The sequence below is a fragment of the Pipra filicauda genome, unplaced genomic scaffold (assembly GCF_003945595.2).
Source record: "Pipra filicauda isolate LSUMZ 115617 unplaced genomic scaffold, ASM394559v2 scaffold54_size4384275_pilon, whole genome shotgun sequence".
Lineage (NCBI taxonomy): Eukaryota > Metazoa > Chordata > Aves > Passeriformes > Pipridae > Pipra > Pipra filicauda.
In genome coordinates this window covers 2,151,029-2,164,405 of record NW_024104698.1, presented here as the reverse complement: position 1 = coordinate 2,164,405, position 13,377 = coordinate 2,151,029, and the positions used below count along the sequence as shown (strand labels likewise).

The window sequence follows — 13,377 nt, the reverse complement described above, 5'->3', positions numbered from 1 at the left end:
TCTCTCCCTGGTTGTTTCCCTTGCCATCGGGAAAGGTTCTACAGATAAAAGACAAAGCGCATCAGGCGTCAACCGAACGAGGACCGCCCCTGGCCCCGCGCCGGGGGACCGAGCACCCGAGGAAACTTTTTCTTTTTTTTTTTTTTTTTTTTTTTTTTTGTTAATAATAGAAAAATTAAATGGGGACCGTTCCAGACCACAGGATAGTTCCCTTTCGGGAAAAGCCCGCGCGGGGCGCGCCCCGCGGCGGTGGGTGCGGGGGCTCGCCGTGCGTCAGGCACAGAGTGGCGTCAGCGGAGAAGGGGCAGCGGGAGGGGGCACGGGGTATGGGGGGAGGAGGGAGGGATCTTCGTCAGGAGGCGACGGCGGCACCGCTGTGACATCACCCCGCGGCTTATATAGTTGGGGAAGGGTCTGTGTCCCCCGTCTGGTGCCTGCAGCCGCCCGACAGCACGCGTGCGGAGGGCGTGGAGCGGCGGGGCTCTCTCTGTCTCTCTCTGTCTCTCTCTCTCTCTCTCCGTCTCTCCTCAGGATTTATGGACTTTACTTTCTAGAGGGCGGCGCGGCAAGGATGAGAGTCCAGCTAGTGTGCGTGGTGCTGCTGGCCCTGGCCTCCTGCAGCCTCTGCTCAGGTAAGTCCCCGCCACCGCTCTGCACCGGGTCCGACCGGGCGCGCCCCGCACCGCCCGTCCCCGAAGTCCCCCGACCACTCGGCACTGAGTCGCTCCCGGAGCTGTAAGAGAGACCTAAAGAAAAGAGGTGAAGTCGCTTCGGGCTCCCCCAGCTGTCCCCGGTAGGCGCCCGGGAGCTGTCTCTAGTAACGGGCTCCGGCCAGCATCATGTTTTGTATTACTCCCGTAACTTTCTCCCTTCATATAACCCCTTCCTTCTCACGGCATCCATGTCATGGAAGTAACTGTAGACTAGTCATTGGAAATACAAATCAGTGTAGACCATCTGCTTGGTTGTGCTACCTCATTCGTGGTTCATTGAATATCATGTATTTCAAATTATGATAGAACTTATGATTTCTGCAACTCATGAATAGCTGCTGTAATCCAAATCAACATGAATATGTATACACTTTTGTCACTTTTTAGAGAGAGAAATACAGTTTTATTATGTGGGGAAAAAATTGCTAGCAATTGATCTGAAATTTTGATCAAAAAATGCTGAAGCAGATGCAGATCACAAAATAGGAAGGTCAATGTAAATACATTTCTTCTCCAAGAGTAACTGCTTTAGAAACTCAAAAGGAGTTAAAATGCATCGCCTGCTCCTTTGGAAAATGATATCTCTGAATATGTACCATTTATATCCCAAATTTATGACAAAAAATGGGTACACACAGGTGTACAGACAGACAGGAAGCAGAATAGCCTTAAAAATACACTCTTAACTAACTTTTGAATTACTTTGATTTTTAACTCCACAAAATTTAGTGAGCAAATTTACAAACATCTTCACTTTTCAACTTCAGTATTCAGGAGGACTCAGAAATCCTAATTCTTCCTTTAGCTGAAAGTTTTCAATTTGTATTCCCTGCAGAAGAAAAATGTAACACACGTAATACCTGCATTTTATCACAGTTTAAATATAATCATTCTGTATATTGTAGAGAACTGGTGATCTTAGCGACAAGGGTTACCATTGATTTTTTTCTCCCCATTTATTTGAAGATTTTAAACAAATTCTTCTAGTATTTTCAATGAGGCAGTTTCAAATTTAATTCTTTGTAGAGCCTAAATGAAAGCCCATTAACGTAAAAAATTTCAGTGGAAAGTAAAATAGGTTCATAAAAGAAAAAATCAAAAGCAGAAGCAAAATCGTATGTGTAAATAACATTGATGGTTTATTTGCTTGAAAATTTGAAATTATTTTTAATGAGAAATGCTACAGAGAAGTTTGTGTGAAGGAGCCTAAATCAGTTTTAACTAAAATGGTCAGTTATGTCAAGTGATGGTTAATTTGCTTCTGAAAACGTTTGCTATCAATGTGTAACTGTAGAATGTAACTGTTCCTGTAAAATATGAATATATGAATAGAAACTATTTTTCTTGTCAGTGGAATCAAGAAGACATCAAACTGTTTGGATTTCCCTCTGATTTGAGTGATAATGCATGACCAGACTTCTTATACATTGCTCTCTGAGACCCTGTTGCTTTTATGCTTTTGCTCCTTGTCCACCTCTTTCACTCCTGAATTACCTGGACGTGCTTCCTTCTCTTCCTCCAAGCCTTCCTTTATTATTCATTCAAAGAATTTTGGCTAGACTCCTAAATAATGTCCCCTAAGCCTCTTTTCTCAATCCAAATACTTCTTAATACCTACCCACTTTCCACAGCTGCAACTACCTTCCAACCTTAATGGTGTGGAAGCTATCTTACATCCTTTATAGAATATAAAAACCAGGTGTTAATCAGACACAAGCCCTTTTACTGCTCTCAGCAGGCATGACCTGGGACACCACAAATCATGATGCTGTCATTGTGTGTCCTGCTCACCTGTTCACAGCAGTTGCTAACATTGGTAGAAATTCAACCGAGGTGATCTCATGCTGCCAGCCGAAATTTGGGTAGTGGCGAAGCAATTAAGAAGTCAGGTAAAACTGACAACCATTGCTGCTGGAAGGAAGAAAAAGGCATTAAGTTGGAGAATAGTTGCTAGTGACTTGCCATAATACTGATCTACAACTAGTCTTATTTAATATGAAAATGTTAAATATTAAATAAGACTGGTTGTAGATTAGTATTACAGCAAGTTACATCAATGCAATAACTTCAATGCAAAAAATAATGAATGAATGTATTGTGTTGGTAATGCAGAGGTGAGCAGGAGCATCCTTAGAGAGGAGTGGGATATGCGTAACTCACAGAAGTTTTTGATGACCTAAATAATTGAACTGAGAAGCAGTGCAACAATACAAAATGCAGTAGCTTACGGAATAATACAAATTCCTGTTAAAAGCTCCTTTTAATCAAAGCACAGCCAGTTCTGAGGAAATAAAAGACTTGATCATATTATCTAATCTCTTTTTTTTTTATGTGTGTGTGTGAGATACTGAAGTTTTTCAGCCATGAAAAACAAATAAAATACAAAAATATGTAAGAGAGCTATCCTCTGTAGCTAGTGGTAAGCATTAAGGTTGTTAAGTGTTGAGGTTTCTGATTCAAACTGTACTGTGCTCTCTTGAGAACACATCAGGCACAGAGGAGGGCTGGTCTGATGAGCTGGAGAATACAAGGCTATCACAAGAGAGAAAAATAAGTGAGAGTCCCATAACTCGGGGCATAGTCTTTCAGTGAAACATTTATGGGATTTCCAGGGGAATGCTTTATGTTCAAAAAGGCATAGTGATCTTGCAGTGGTCTTTGCTGATCATCGTGTAAGCACTCACCAAAAATCTAAGCTGGGAAGAGCTGTGATTCCTCTGAAAAAATATTACAAATAGAAATTTATCATTTTTAGTGTATGAATTTATATACATACCATGAATAAATTTGTAATTAGAAATAAATTAGGCTTGGAATTAAAAGAAAGTGAATAAACATTGATAGTTCTGAAAAATTTCCTGAAGAAGAAACACAGTGATGGTAGTGGTAAGATCTATCAAGATTGAACATGATTGATTTCTAAGAGCATAAAAATGGCTTCTCTGCTAACAGAAACCTGTGACAGATTAGCACACATTTGTGTATAAAGTCCCTTACAATCTCATATTCTGGGAAGTGTAGTGACACAACATGGTGATGATCTCTGAAATGAAGTCATAGACAGAATCTATACCCAGATTCAGTGGTAGGTTGTTACATACCAACAGCATTGACCATTTTAATGAAAGTGAGATGTGAGTTATATAAATATGGAATAGATTGTCGTTTAGTTTGGTTTGAAATATTAGTGTATTGTTTGGCTTTAGGGCTGCTAGTATTCCAGGAAAGCTAAAAGCTATATGAAACACTGTTTCACTTAAAGACTGAGGACTGATTTCTGCATATTTCTGCTTTTTGAGCTGTGATTGCTACTACATTTTCAAGGCACCAGATCTTCATTGTGATTCTTTACAGCACAAAGTAGAAATGTATGTGTCTGTTTTCTCTTTGTACAACAATTTTACCCTTTTCACCAATTCACAGGTCTTTGAGTCTACTGAGCTATCAAAGATCAATTAAATCAGTAAAGAAAATCTGAAGACTGTCACACAGAATGTTTTGGTTTTGTATGTACACTGTCAAGATCTTGTATCACAAACTGGTCAAGCTCAATTCCCTCATATCAATAAAAATAGCCTTAATTCAACTCAGAATAAACAAGACTATTGATTACTAATCAGGTAATCATTACTGCCATTCACCTAAATGCTTAGCTGCTACTTAAATAAATATTATTTAAAAATAAATATGCAAATTCTTCTTCCAAAGTAAGAAGAGGTAACAAATTATTATTATGAAAATCAAAATGATTTTGAATGAAGAATATTGCAGCAGGTTTTTTTTACTGAAAGGACTCCACTGTAATGGCCTGTCCACCATTGAATTGAGATTAGTGAACTGTTTCATTCACCCCAATAAGCTTGACCGTGCTTTTTAACATTTAGCATTTTTAACATAATGTTGTCATTACCTGAAGACTCTTCACCATCCCTCTAGGTCATTTTGCTGTGGTTTTATCTAGGTTGTGTTTGTTTTTCAAAATTCATTGGTATAAGTTCTGTATACTGAATTGAAATGTCCATGATTTGTGATCAAATAATAAACATATGTTTCTGGTTTATTCCCAGATTCAGAAGAGGAAATGAAAGCATTAGAAGCAGATTTATTGACCAATATGTACACATCAAAGGTAATTATTTTTCCTCTTTTAGCTGATGGGGAGGGAGCAAAAGAATTCTCATTACAAACCCAGAAGTCTTTGGACAAAATAATAACCTGTGGTCTAGACCAAGAAGTTCAGTGTTAGGTTTTACTTTGGTGCAAGATTTCCTCCAGTTCAAAGGAAATTTAAAGGTGTTGATGTGACACAATAAATGTGTTCCTCACATGTACACTGGTACTTTCATTAAACTGTCAAAACTGTGTTATGTGCAGAGATGTAAATTTATATGAGGAAATGTGTTTCCAATATGATTATGCCTGATGAAAGCTAAATTAACCTTGAGTCAAATCTGTAAGTGTTATTTTCATGCAGAACTTTTCCTATATACATATAAAATTAGGACAGTCGTAAAGCAAAAATTGTTAATACATATGCTGATTTTGATTTAAGAATTTAATCATAGTGTTAGTACAGGAACATGAGGACATGACTGTGAAAATATTAACCTGATAAATGGTATTTCCTTGCTAAGTTGCCAGACTGCGAATGATCTACATGTTTTTTAACACAAAGAGATAAAAAGTCAGTTAAACCTCATATTGACAAGGTGAAGTAGCAAGTGTTGGTCATATGTATTGAACAGGTTGATAGACAATTTCTTAACCTTATTATTTTCCACAAATGATTTAAGAAATATATATGTCTGATATACCTTCAGCAATATATTAAAGAACAAACCCTGAAAAAAGTACCATGGGTTTAAGGGTGACTATTTTAATTCATTGTTCCAATGAAGTTCACGTGGTGCTTAAATTTAGTAGAAAATAAAATGAGAAATGAAAAATTTCTTCCAAAAAAAAGAGAGGTTCGTAAGCCAATGACTAGTTGAAGGTTAAGTACAACACCTGCCAGGAGTGCTTCTGCGTTTACTGTATTTGCTTATATGTGAGCTTTTCCACAGAATTATTGAATAGACTAAAGGAAGAAATGAGGCCAGAAAATATTTTTTTTTTTAATCTGGTTTGGCAGTTCTTAGGTTTCTATGTTCTTTAATGGCATGGTAAGTAACCTTAGATGACAAATAAACCTGTTTGCTACTCACTTTTCTAAGGTACAGAAAAATTTAATAGCTACTCTTTTTCTGTGGCATATTTAAATGTAGGAGGTTGACAAAAATAGTACTTTCTCTGTGTGGCAAAGCATAGTATGCCCTGGAAGGAAAACCTGCAGCTATCGGTATTTCTGCTGCTGGCTTTAGTGGATCTGTGAACATAACTTCCACTTTTCCTCCCTCTCACCACAGAACACAAGCTCAGGTAACTCAAAATGCACAAATATATTGCACTGGTTGATGTGCAATAATGATGTCTTCCATAATACTCTCATGTTTCATGTCATGTAGCTTGCTATTCAACTTCTTTATGGTATTTAACACCAATCAAGTGACACTTGATGTTGACAGAAGCAGTTGATTCATGCTGGGGGCATTGCTTTAATTCTGCATTGTATTGCCTTAAATTACCATCTAAAATTCATTATTTTAGACAATATACATTGTCTTTTGGCATCAAAATAAGGCATGGCAGAACTACTAAAAAGTATCCATCAGCTTTTCTACAAGAGGTATACCACTATTACATTCATTACTAAAATGAATTATATTTTCCTCTTGTCCTCTGCCAGCTGTGTAATAGCTGTCTTGTGTTGTACCAGAGATCTGATTCCAGTTGAGGGCAGTTAGTGCTCGATTGCATTAACTGTCTTTGACACTGACTTTGTAATAAGCAGCAAAGGAAATCCTGACAATTTAAACAGCATTAGGATGGAAAAAAATATTGTTTACGAAAGCTCAGATCTAAAAGTGAAGCAAAGTGGATCATCACTTCTGGGTTTAGTATTTGACAGAAAAAAAGTCTGCCTCAGTAGGCACTTGTGAAATATATCATCAAGACTACTGCTAGGGCTTAAGCACATACCTTTTGAAGCATTCAGTAGTCTATCCAATATTGCAGGAAGAATTACTGTATGCCTTTGATTTCACAAACGTCTGTCCAGTGTCTGCTGCCTTTTTCAAGCTGCTCTTTAAAGTCATCTATATGGCGAATCACTCTCCATCCTTAAAGAAGTATGTCCATGCTTATCATAACCTCTCTTCAACATTTAATAAAGTTTATCACCCTTCCCTGCTGTTACATCTTAAAGAAAATACAAGGAGCAAACAAGTTCCTAAAATGCTTTATCTGGCTTTTCTCTAAGATAAAATCCAAAAAACCATGTGGAAGATCTGGTAAAATGACAAAACCTGATATGTCACAAATATGTGGATAGTTATCTCCTGCCTCTGCTTCGTATCAAATAGAAAACTCTATTCCTGTCAAAGGGATAACTCTATTCACAGCTTCCTAAATGCTTGCCTGAAAGCAGTAATTGCATGAAGAATGTCCTGAACTCAAAAATTATTAAGTTCATTTGTTAATTGTGTCCCCCCCATGTTAATTATAGGGGGAAAAAAATTTCCTTGAAGAGTATATCATCACCAGAATATACTCCACATTTGGGATCCCACCTGACATTAATTTTCTGAAGTCTTGGGCCCTCTGAGCTTTTCATTGTTTTAGGATGCCTATTTCTGACTGTATTTGTCCAGAGAGTATAGCCTTCTTGTCAGAAGAGCTGCCTAGAAGTTACTGACTTCCTGACTTAGTCATCACTTGAAAATTCATTAGGTTTACAGGCATAAGTATACACCATGGAAGAACTTCTGCTGTAACAGAACTCAATATTATATCTGATTAAACATAGAGAATATTTTTATTATTTCTATAGTTACAATCTGAACAAAATTAAGCTACTATTCTGGAAAGGAACCATAGAGATCCTACACTAGCTTGGGCTTTTTACTTGATTATGACTTCATTTTTTATCTGCTTTCACTACATAAAGAAAAGAATTTAAAAACCAGATAACTGTTTTTCTAAAAAAAATATAGCATTTGGGAGGTATGCATTATAATAAAAGAAGCGTCTTAAGCAAACTATCAGGAGTATCATTCAACCATAAATGGAAATAAAATATCATATAAATTATAACTTGGGAATCTTTTATCTTGCATAGGACAAACCTGTTGTCAAAGAACAAAATGTTCCCAAGCTCATTTCAGTTTCTTTTATGATGTAAAATTCTCTTTCAAGATATATGAGGTGTGGGAAATCATATATCCGAGTCTTTTTTCAGAAGCATGTTCAACAATGGAAATGCACACATCATGTTCACTTCAGCATTAATACCTTTTAAATTCTTGTTCATACTGCAGTCTCTTTTGTTCCTTGAGATCATTCCCAGATATTTTTCAAGTTAATCTTAAAAAATTGGTTCCATCTTGGCAGATAAGTGTTCCTTGTTCTCTTGTGTAGGTATTTTTCAAAACATGTCTTGAGCTACTGTAGTTGTTATTGCTTAGCCTTTGTGGAAAATATATCACATACTGGAAATTAACCTGAACATTTGGATTATCATCATCTTAAACTGTGTTTTTATATGTACTTTTAAGATAACTGCCTCAGAGATTTTTCATAATCTAAAAAGCAAAACTGTCTGATTTTCATGCTTGCTGTAATAGTGGAGAAGAAAAACAACATGACTGCTCTGTTCAGTGATTGGACATGACCTGGAAAATTCCTTGTTCAGTTAAAAAAACCCCAGAGTTTACTCTTGAGTGAAGTTCTTAATTGTTTATAGTCTCATCTTGTGAGCTGGTAGCAAGATAAGTCAGAAGCAGGTGTACCCAAGTAAAAATACTTCGAGGTGATGTACACATGGTATTAATAGGAATGAGACTCTCATCGCAAACGAAGTATACTTGCAGATGGTGCTGAAAAATTGTTTCCTCCTAACCTCATAAGTATCAGCTAAGACCAATTTCACCTAATGAAGTCTGCTATTTAAGTATTTTACTAATATACAGGGTAAAATTCCTTTAAACATAGACATGCATCAGGCTGACATAAAATAGTAACTTTAGATCGAAAAGATTCTATATATTATGCAAAAAGGTATAAAAAATTTCCCTATCCCTTACTCTTCTCTTTTATTCCTTGGAACATTTTTGGTTCTTTTTAACTTAGAAATCTCATTTGCTCATGTAGCACTGCCTTTAGATTTTATGCTCCATTGTAATTTAGCTGTTGCAGTGGTAGCTCGCATTTCTTTTGTATACCCAAGAGAGAAAAGTGCACTGGAAAAGCCTCCTCAATTGTCATAGAAAGCTCCATATTTTTATATTTCACAAATATTTTAAAACAGACTAAAGAACATTTTGAAATTGCAGTGGACACTTTTCCCTAGTTTATCTAATGTTAATAAAGTTAGATATTCTGCAAAGAGAGTAATTTTATTTGAACCTGTCACATATTTTCAAATAATTTGATAGACTAACTTGGGCACTTAGATGGGACAACAGATGAGCTCAAAGTAAACAGTATAGAACCAATTACAAGCTTCCAAATAAGATTTGAGATTTGCTTTCTTCTTAGTTTCAAAACAAAATACTCTTTCCTTATTCTTTCTGAACCTTCTCAGGAATCTGGGAACACAGTGTGGTTCTATTCTAAAGGGGCTAAATCATTCTCATTTTGAAAGGCATGTGTGTATCAGAGGTATATCGGAGTAATGATCATGGCCAAAAGGGAATTTTTTTTATCTGTTGCTAATAGTGATGCCAGTTGTTCTTGTTTCTTCCTCTTTCCTCTCAATTTTCTTTCTTCTCCTTCAAAAAAATAGGAAAGTGTGGTGAATATAAATTTATTTATATATTTATATTTGTAAATATATTTATATTTATAAATAAATCTTGAATGCAATGCCCCTTTGTTAGTAAGGTGTTCTAAAGAAACAGATTATGTAATTACCCGATGTTCAGATAAGTAAGCACTGCATTCACACTCTCAATCAGTGCTGTCAAGTATGAAAGGCAATGTCTGTTTTAGTGTAATACCTATATTTAACTTAGGACATCCAAGAAAGGAAGCAACCACATTTCAGTTCATAGGTAAAGTCTAATCCTAATGTGCACATCAAGGCAGTCCTTGCCAGTAATAAATAGGAATTTGCTATTTGACTTTTGATTGGAGGTTGCTGTGTCACCAGTAGTAGTTTAAGGAAACTAATTTTTCTACTAACCACTAAAAGGAATACAATATGAAAGAAATAATTAATAGTGGGAGAACCAAGAAAGTGGCAAAGACATGAAAAGCAATGAATGAGGTAGGAATACACTTTTTCACTTACTTTTTTCCTATTGATAACCAAAATGGAAGAAGACAATTGTCACAACTGCTTGAAAAGAACAATACCAGTAAAAAAGTAAAATTAAGATTCCCCAAATTTTTTAGAAGTGTTTAAAAGTTAAATAGCTCAAAAATAATGTAAGGTACTGGAACAAGCAAAATTTGAGACAAACCATGATGAAATTTCTTTAACGTCTCTGGGCAGGTTCATTATGGACCACCTAAATATAGTTCGCAGTTTTTCAGTCTAGTTACCAAGTCAGGAATACTTTTTTTTGCACAAGTCTGTTTTATCTTTGCTCCATCTTCCTCTAAGCCTGTAGCTTCAACTAACATCTCCCAGGCTCTTGACTGTCCAGCATCCAAAACTCCTGGGGCTTACAAATTCCATAACTTCAGACCCAGCCTCATCAGACAGATTGTGCCAGGGCAGGGACTACTTTCCTTTTCTCAGGGAATTTTGAAATGACTGGTATTTGTTCTGAACTGGGGAGGAGCATCTAGTTAACCACAGGCATCCAGCTTGCATTCCAGAACTGGGAATTTATCTGGTGGGTTTGATTCATTGTCCTTATTTGCACCTGCGACTTTATATTATATTAATTTCCATCTATGTTTTGTTTGCACCTGTGCAGAATGGCTATGAAATGCTGTCATTCTGGTTTGGTAGCAGTTTAGTTTTTTCATCATGTTTCTCTACCTGCAGGGTAAGGCTTTGTGGAAGCAGAATTAGTGTGCTTAATAAATGAGCTGTCCTAAGTTCAGCACTCTATAATTATTGTCTAAAAGTTGACCAGATGAAAAGTACTTCACAAATACAAACTTGCTCCTAACAAAATATCTGAATATTGCACATGATTACTAAAAAGCCAAAACACATTAAATAGTGGATATTTTTATTTTCAGATTAACAGAGCAAAACTTCCTTACTGGAAAATGACCCTGCTAAATGTCTGCAATCTTGTCAACAACCTAAACAACCAAGTGGGAGAGACAGTAGAGGTAGATGAAGAGGATCTCGTTTCAGGAAGACAGCTTCCCTCTCCTCTGGATGGCTTCAGCTTGGAAGCAATGCTGACAGTATATCAACTCCAAAAATTTTGCCACAGCCGAGCCTTTCAGCATTGGGAGGTAAAAAAACCTGTCACAAATGCATGTTTTAGATTCTGTTAAACTCTCTGGCTTTATTTTTAGTGGTGTAAAATCCATATCCATTTGACCTCCATCACATTGTCTGAGCTTTCCTTCCCTTTTTTATATTCTCTAATACCTCTAATATGCCTCTTTTAATAGAGATGAGAATTAGTGCAGTTTCTGATGAGCTGAGTGTATGTTTCTTATAACAACTCATGGATAAATGAGAAGTTTTCTTAGCTGGATACTTTCTCCGTTCTTTGTAGCCATTCCAAATAACCAAACAAACACATGAAAGTAATCTCTGTGCCAGAATACATAATTAATATCTGCTTAACAGTTGTGAAGTTACTCACATTTATTGAGGCATAAATGAATGCAGTCAGTATTTTTGTTTTAAGACCCTAAGGCAAACTGGATTCAAAATGCATGGACACAGGCCCATGTGTACATACCATTTTGCTTGGTACTCTGGGTTTCATATCAGTGCTAGGAAACTGGCAGCAAGGTAACTCGTGCTTTTTGTTTCCCTGCACCTAAAGAGGGCCCTGGAAGTTGACATTGTGACTCTATGAAAATTACTGCTCTTAAATAGGGATTGTTTGTAGTCCATTTGTGATATTTGTTGTAGTGCAACGATCACACAGAAGCACACTAGGCACAATCCCCTTGTGTCGTTAAATAATACACTAAAAGCTGCTTTGTGTAGCTAAAAAAGATATCTCAGTGTCACCACTTACTTTCCAGTAAACCAGATTTCTTCAGCTATCTCAGCTTCACAGACAGTCTTATGGAGGAAGCTCTGTATATAATAGGTTTATTCTAAATCCTCATATTTGCTGAGACAATTCATACAAAAGACTGCAACATCTTTGAGAACTCCCAAATAAAACTAAAAATGCAATTATATATACAAGTTCGATTTGCAAAATTTTGACTTCTTGTGCTTTATTTAATTTCTAATTTGTTTATTACACATTTTGATTTTTTGGCTGTAGAAAGTTGCAGATTAAAATATTGCTCAAAAGCTGAAACCAGAAAGGAGTGCAGGTGTTTAGCCTAAATGAGTGACTACAGACTGACAATCATTAGGAAGTTTTCAGTAAATTTGAGTTTTAGTGCAAGGAGGATATGCTAGCTTTTCTCTCTAGTCAAAACCAGTGATCTCATTTGTTTCAGTGGAATTTAAATATCATCTCTGTCGGGCTCAGCTGATCTTTAGCCTGATCTTAGGTTTGTGTCTTGAGTTTTGTCTTTTTTTTTTTTTTAACCCTGCAACTATTGTAGTAAAGATTTTTTTTGGTGGCATATGTAAAGTATTTTTTAAAAATTTCTAGGAACTTATAATCTTCATTACCAAAAAAAGCTGATAACATTGTGTCTCTTCTTGCATCCTACAGTTACTTCAGCAAGATGCTTTTGATCTAGAGAACTCAAGCCAAGAAAAAGAAATAATGAAGAGAAAAAATCCCTATATTCTGAAACGGCAGCTACATGTGAACAAAGCTAGAAGACCATACATACTCAAGAGAAGTTCATATTACTGATGCAGCAGAAGAAAACAATGTATATTTAGTTTATAGGTAACTGTGTATTATGGTTATCTTATCTAAATCTAAAATCATACTTGTGTGAAAATATACTCTGGAAAATCAAGATGATAACATAGCTGTGTCTTTTTTGCAATTGCTGTTTCTCGATTGTGAATTTTTCCTACTTGAGATTAATTGGACTAATACATTTGCAAATAAAACTAGTTTTTAAGCATGATGTATTGTACAAAACTGAGATTTCAACATACTTACAATAATCTTGTAGTCTTCTCCAATGTTATAAAGAACACCAACATAACACCAAGGAAATTGATATTGACCATAAATCCTACTGAGAATCTTACAATTTCTTAATGCAACATGTCAAACGTATATATGCTTGCAATTTTTTTATAATATGCTAGTAAGAACTGCCACAGTATTTTATGTATTAGCCATTAATTTATTAGGGAATAGGTCTAAGGAAGGAAGGGAATACTATCAACTAACTGTTAAATGGCAACTTCAAAATTAATATTTTAAATAGTCTGTTTGTAAATGAATTTTAAGTTCTTGACTTCTAATTGCCACTAAAGACTAATTATTTAGGA

General features: G+C 36.0%; 1 protein-coding gene across 1 annotated transcript; it reads left to right on the top strand.

The window, feature by feature from the left end:
- The first annotated feature begins 341 nt into the window (after positions 1 to 341).
- On the top strand, positions 342 to 13,004 carry NTS (neurotensin). Its single transcript, XM_027732932.2, has 4 exons — positions 342 to 632; positions 4,781 to 4,842; positions 11,007 to 11,231; positions 12,635 to 13,004. The coding sequence occupies exons 1-4, from the start codon at positions 572 to 574 to the stop codon at positions 12,779 to 12,781; spliced, it is 495 nt and encodes a 164-aa protein (XP_027588733.1). The 5' UTR covers positions 342 to 571; the 3' UTR covers positions 12,782 to 13,004.
- Positions 13,005 to 13,377: the final 373 nt, after the last annotated feature.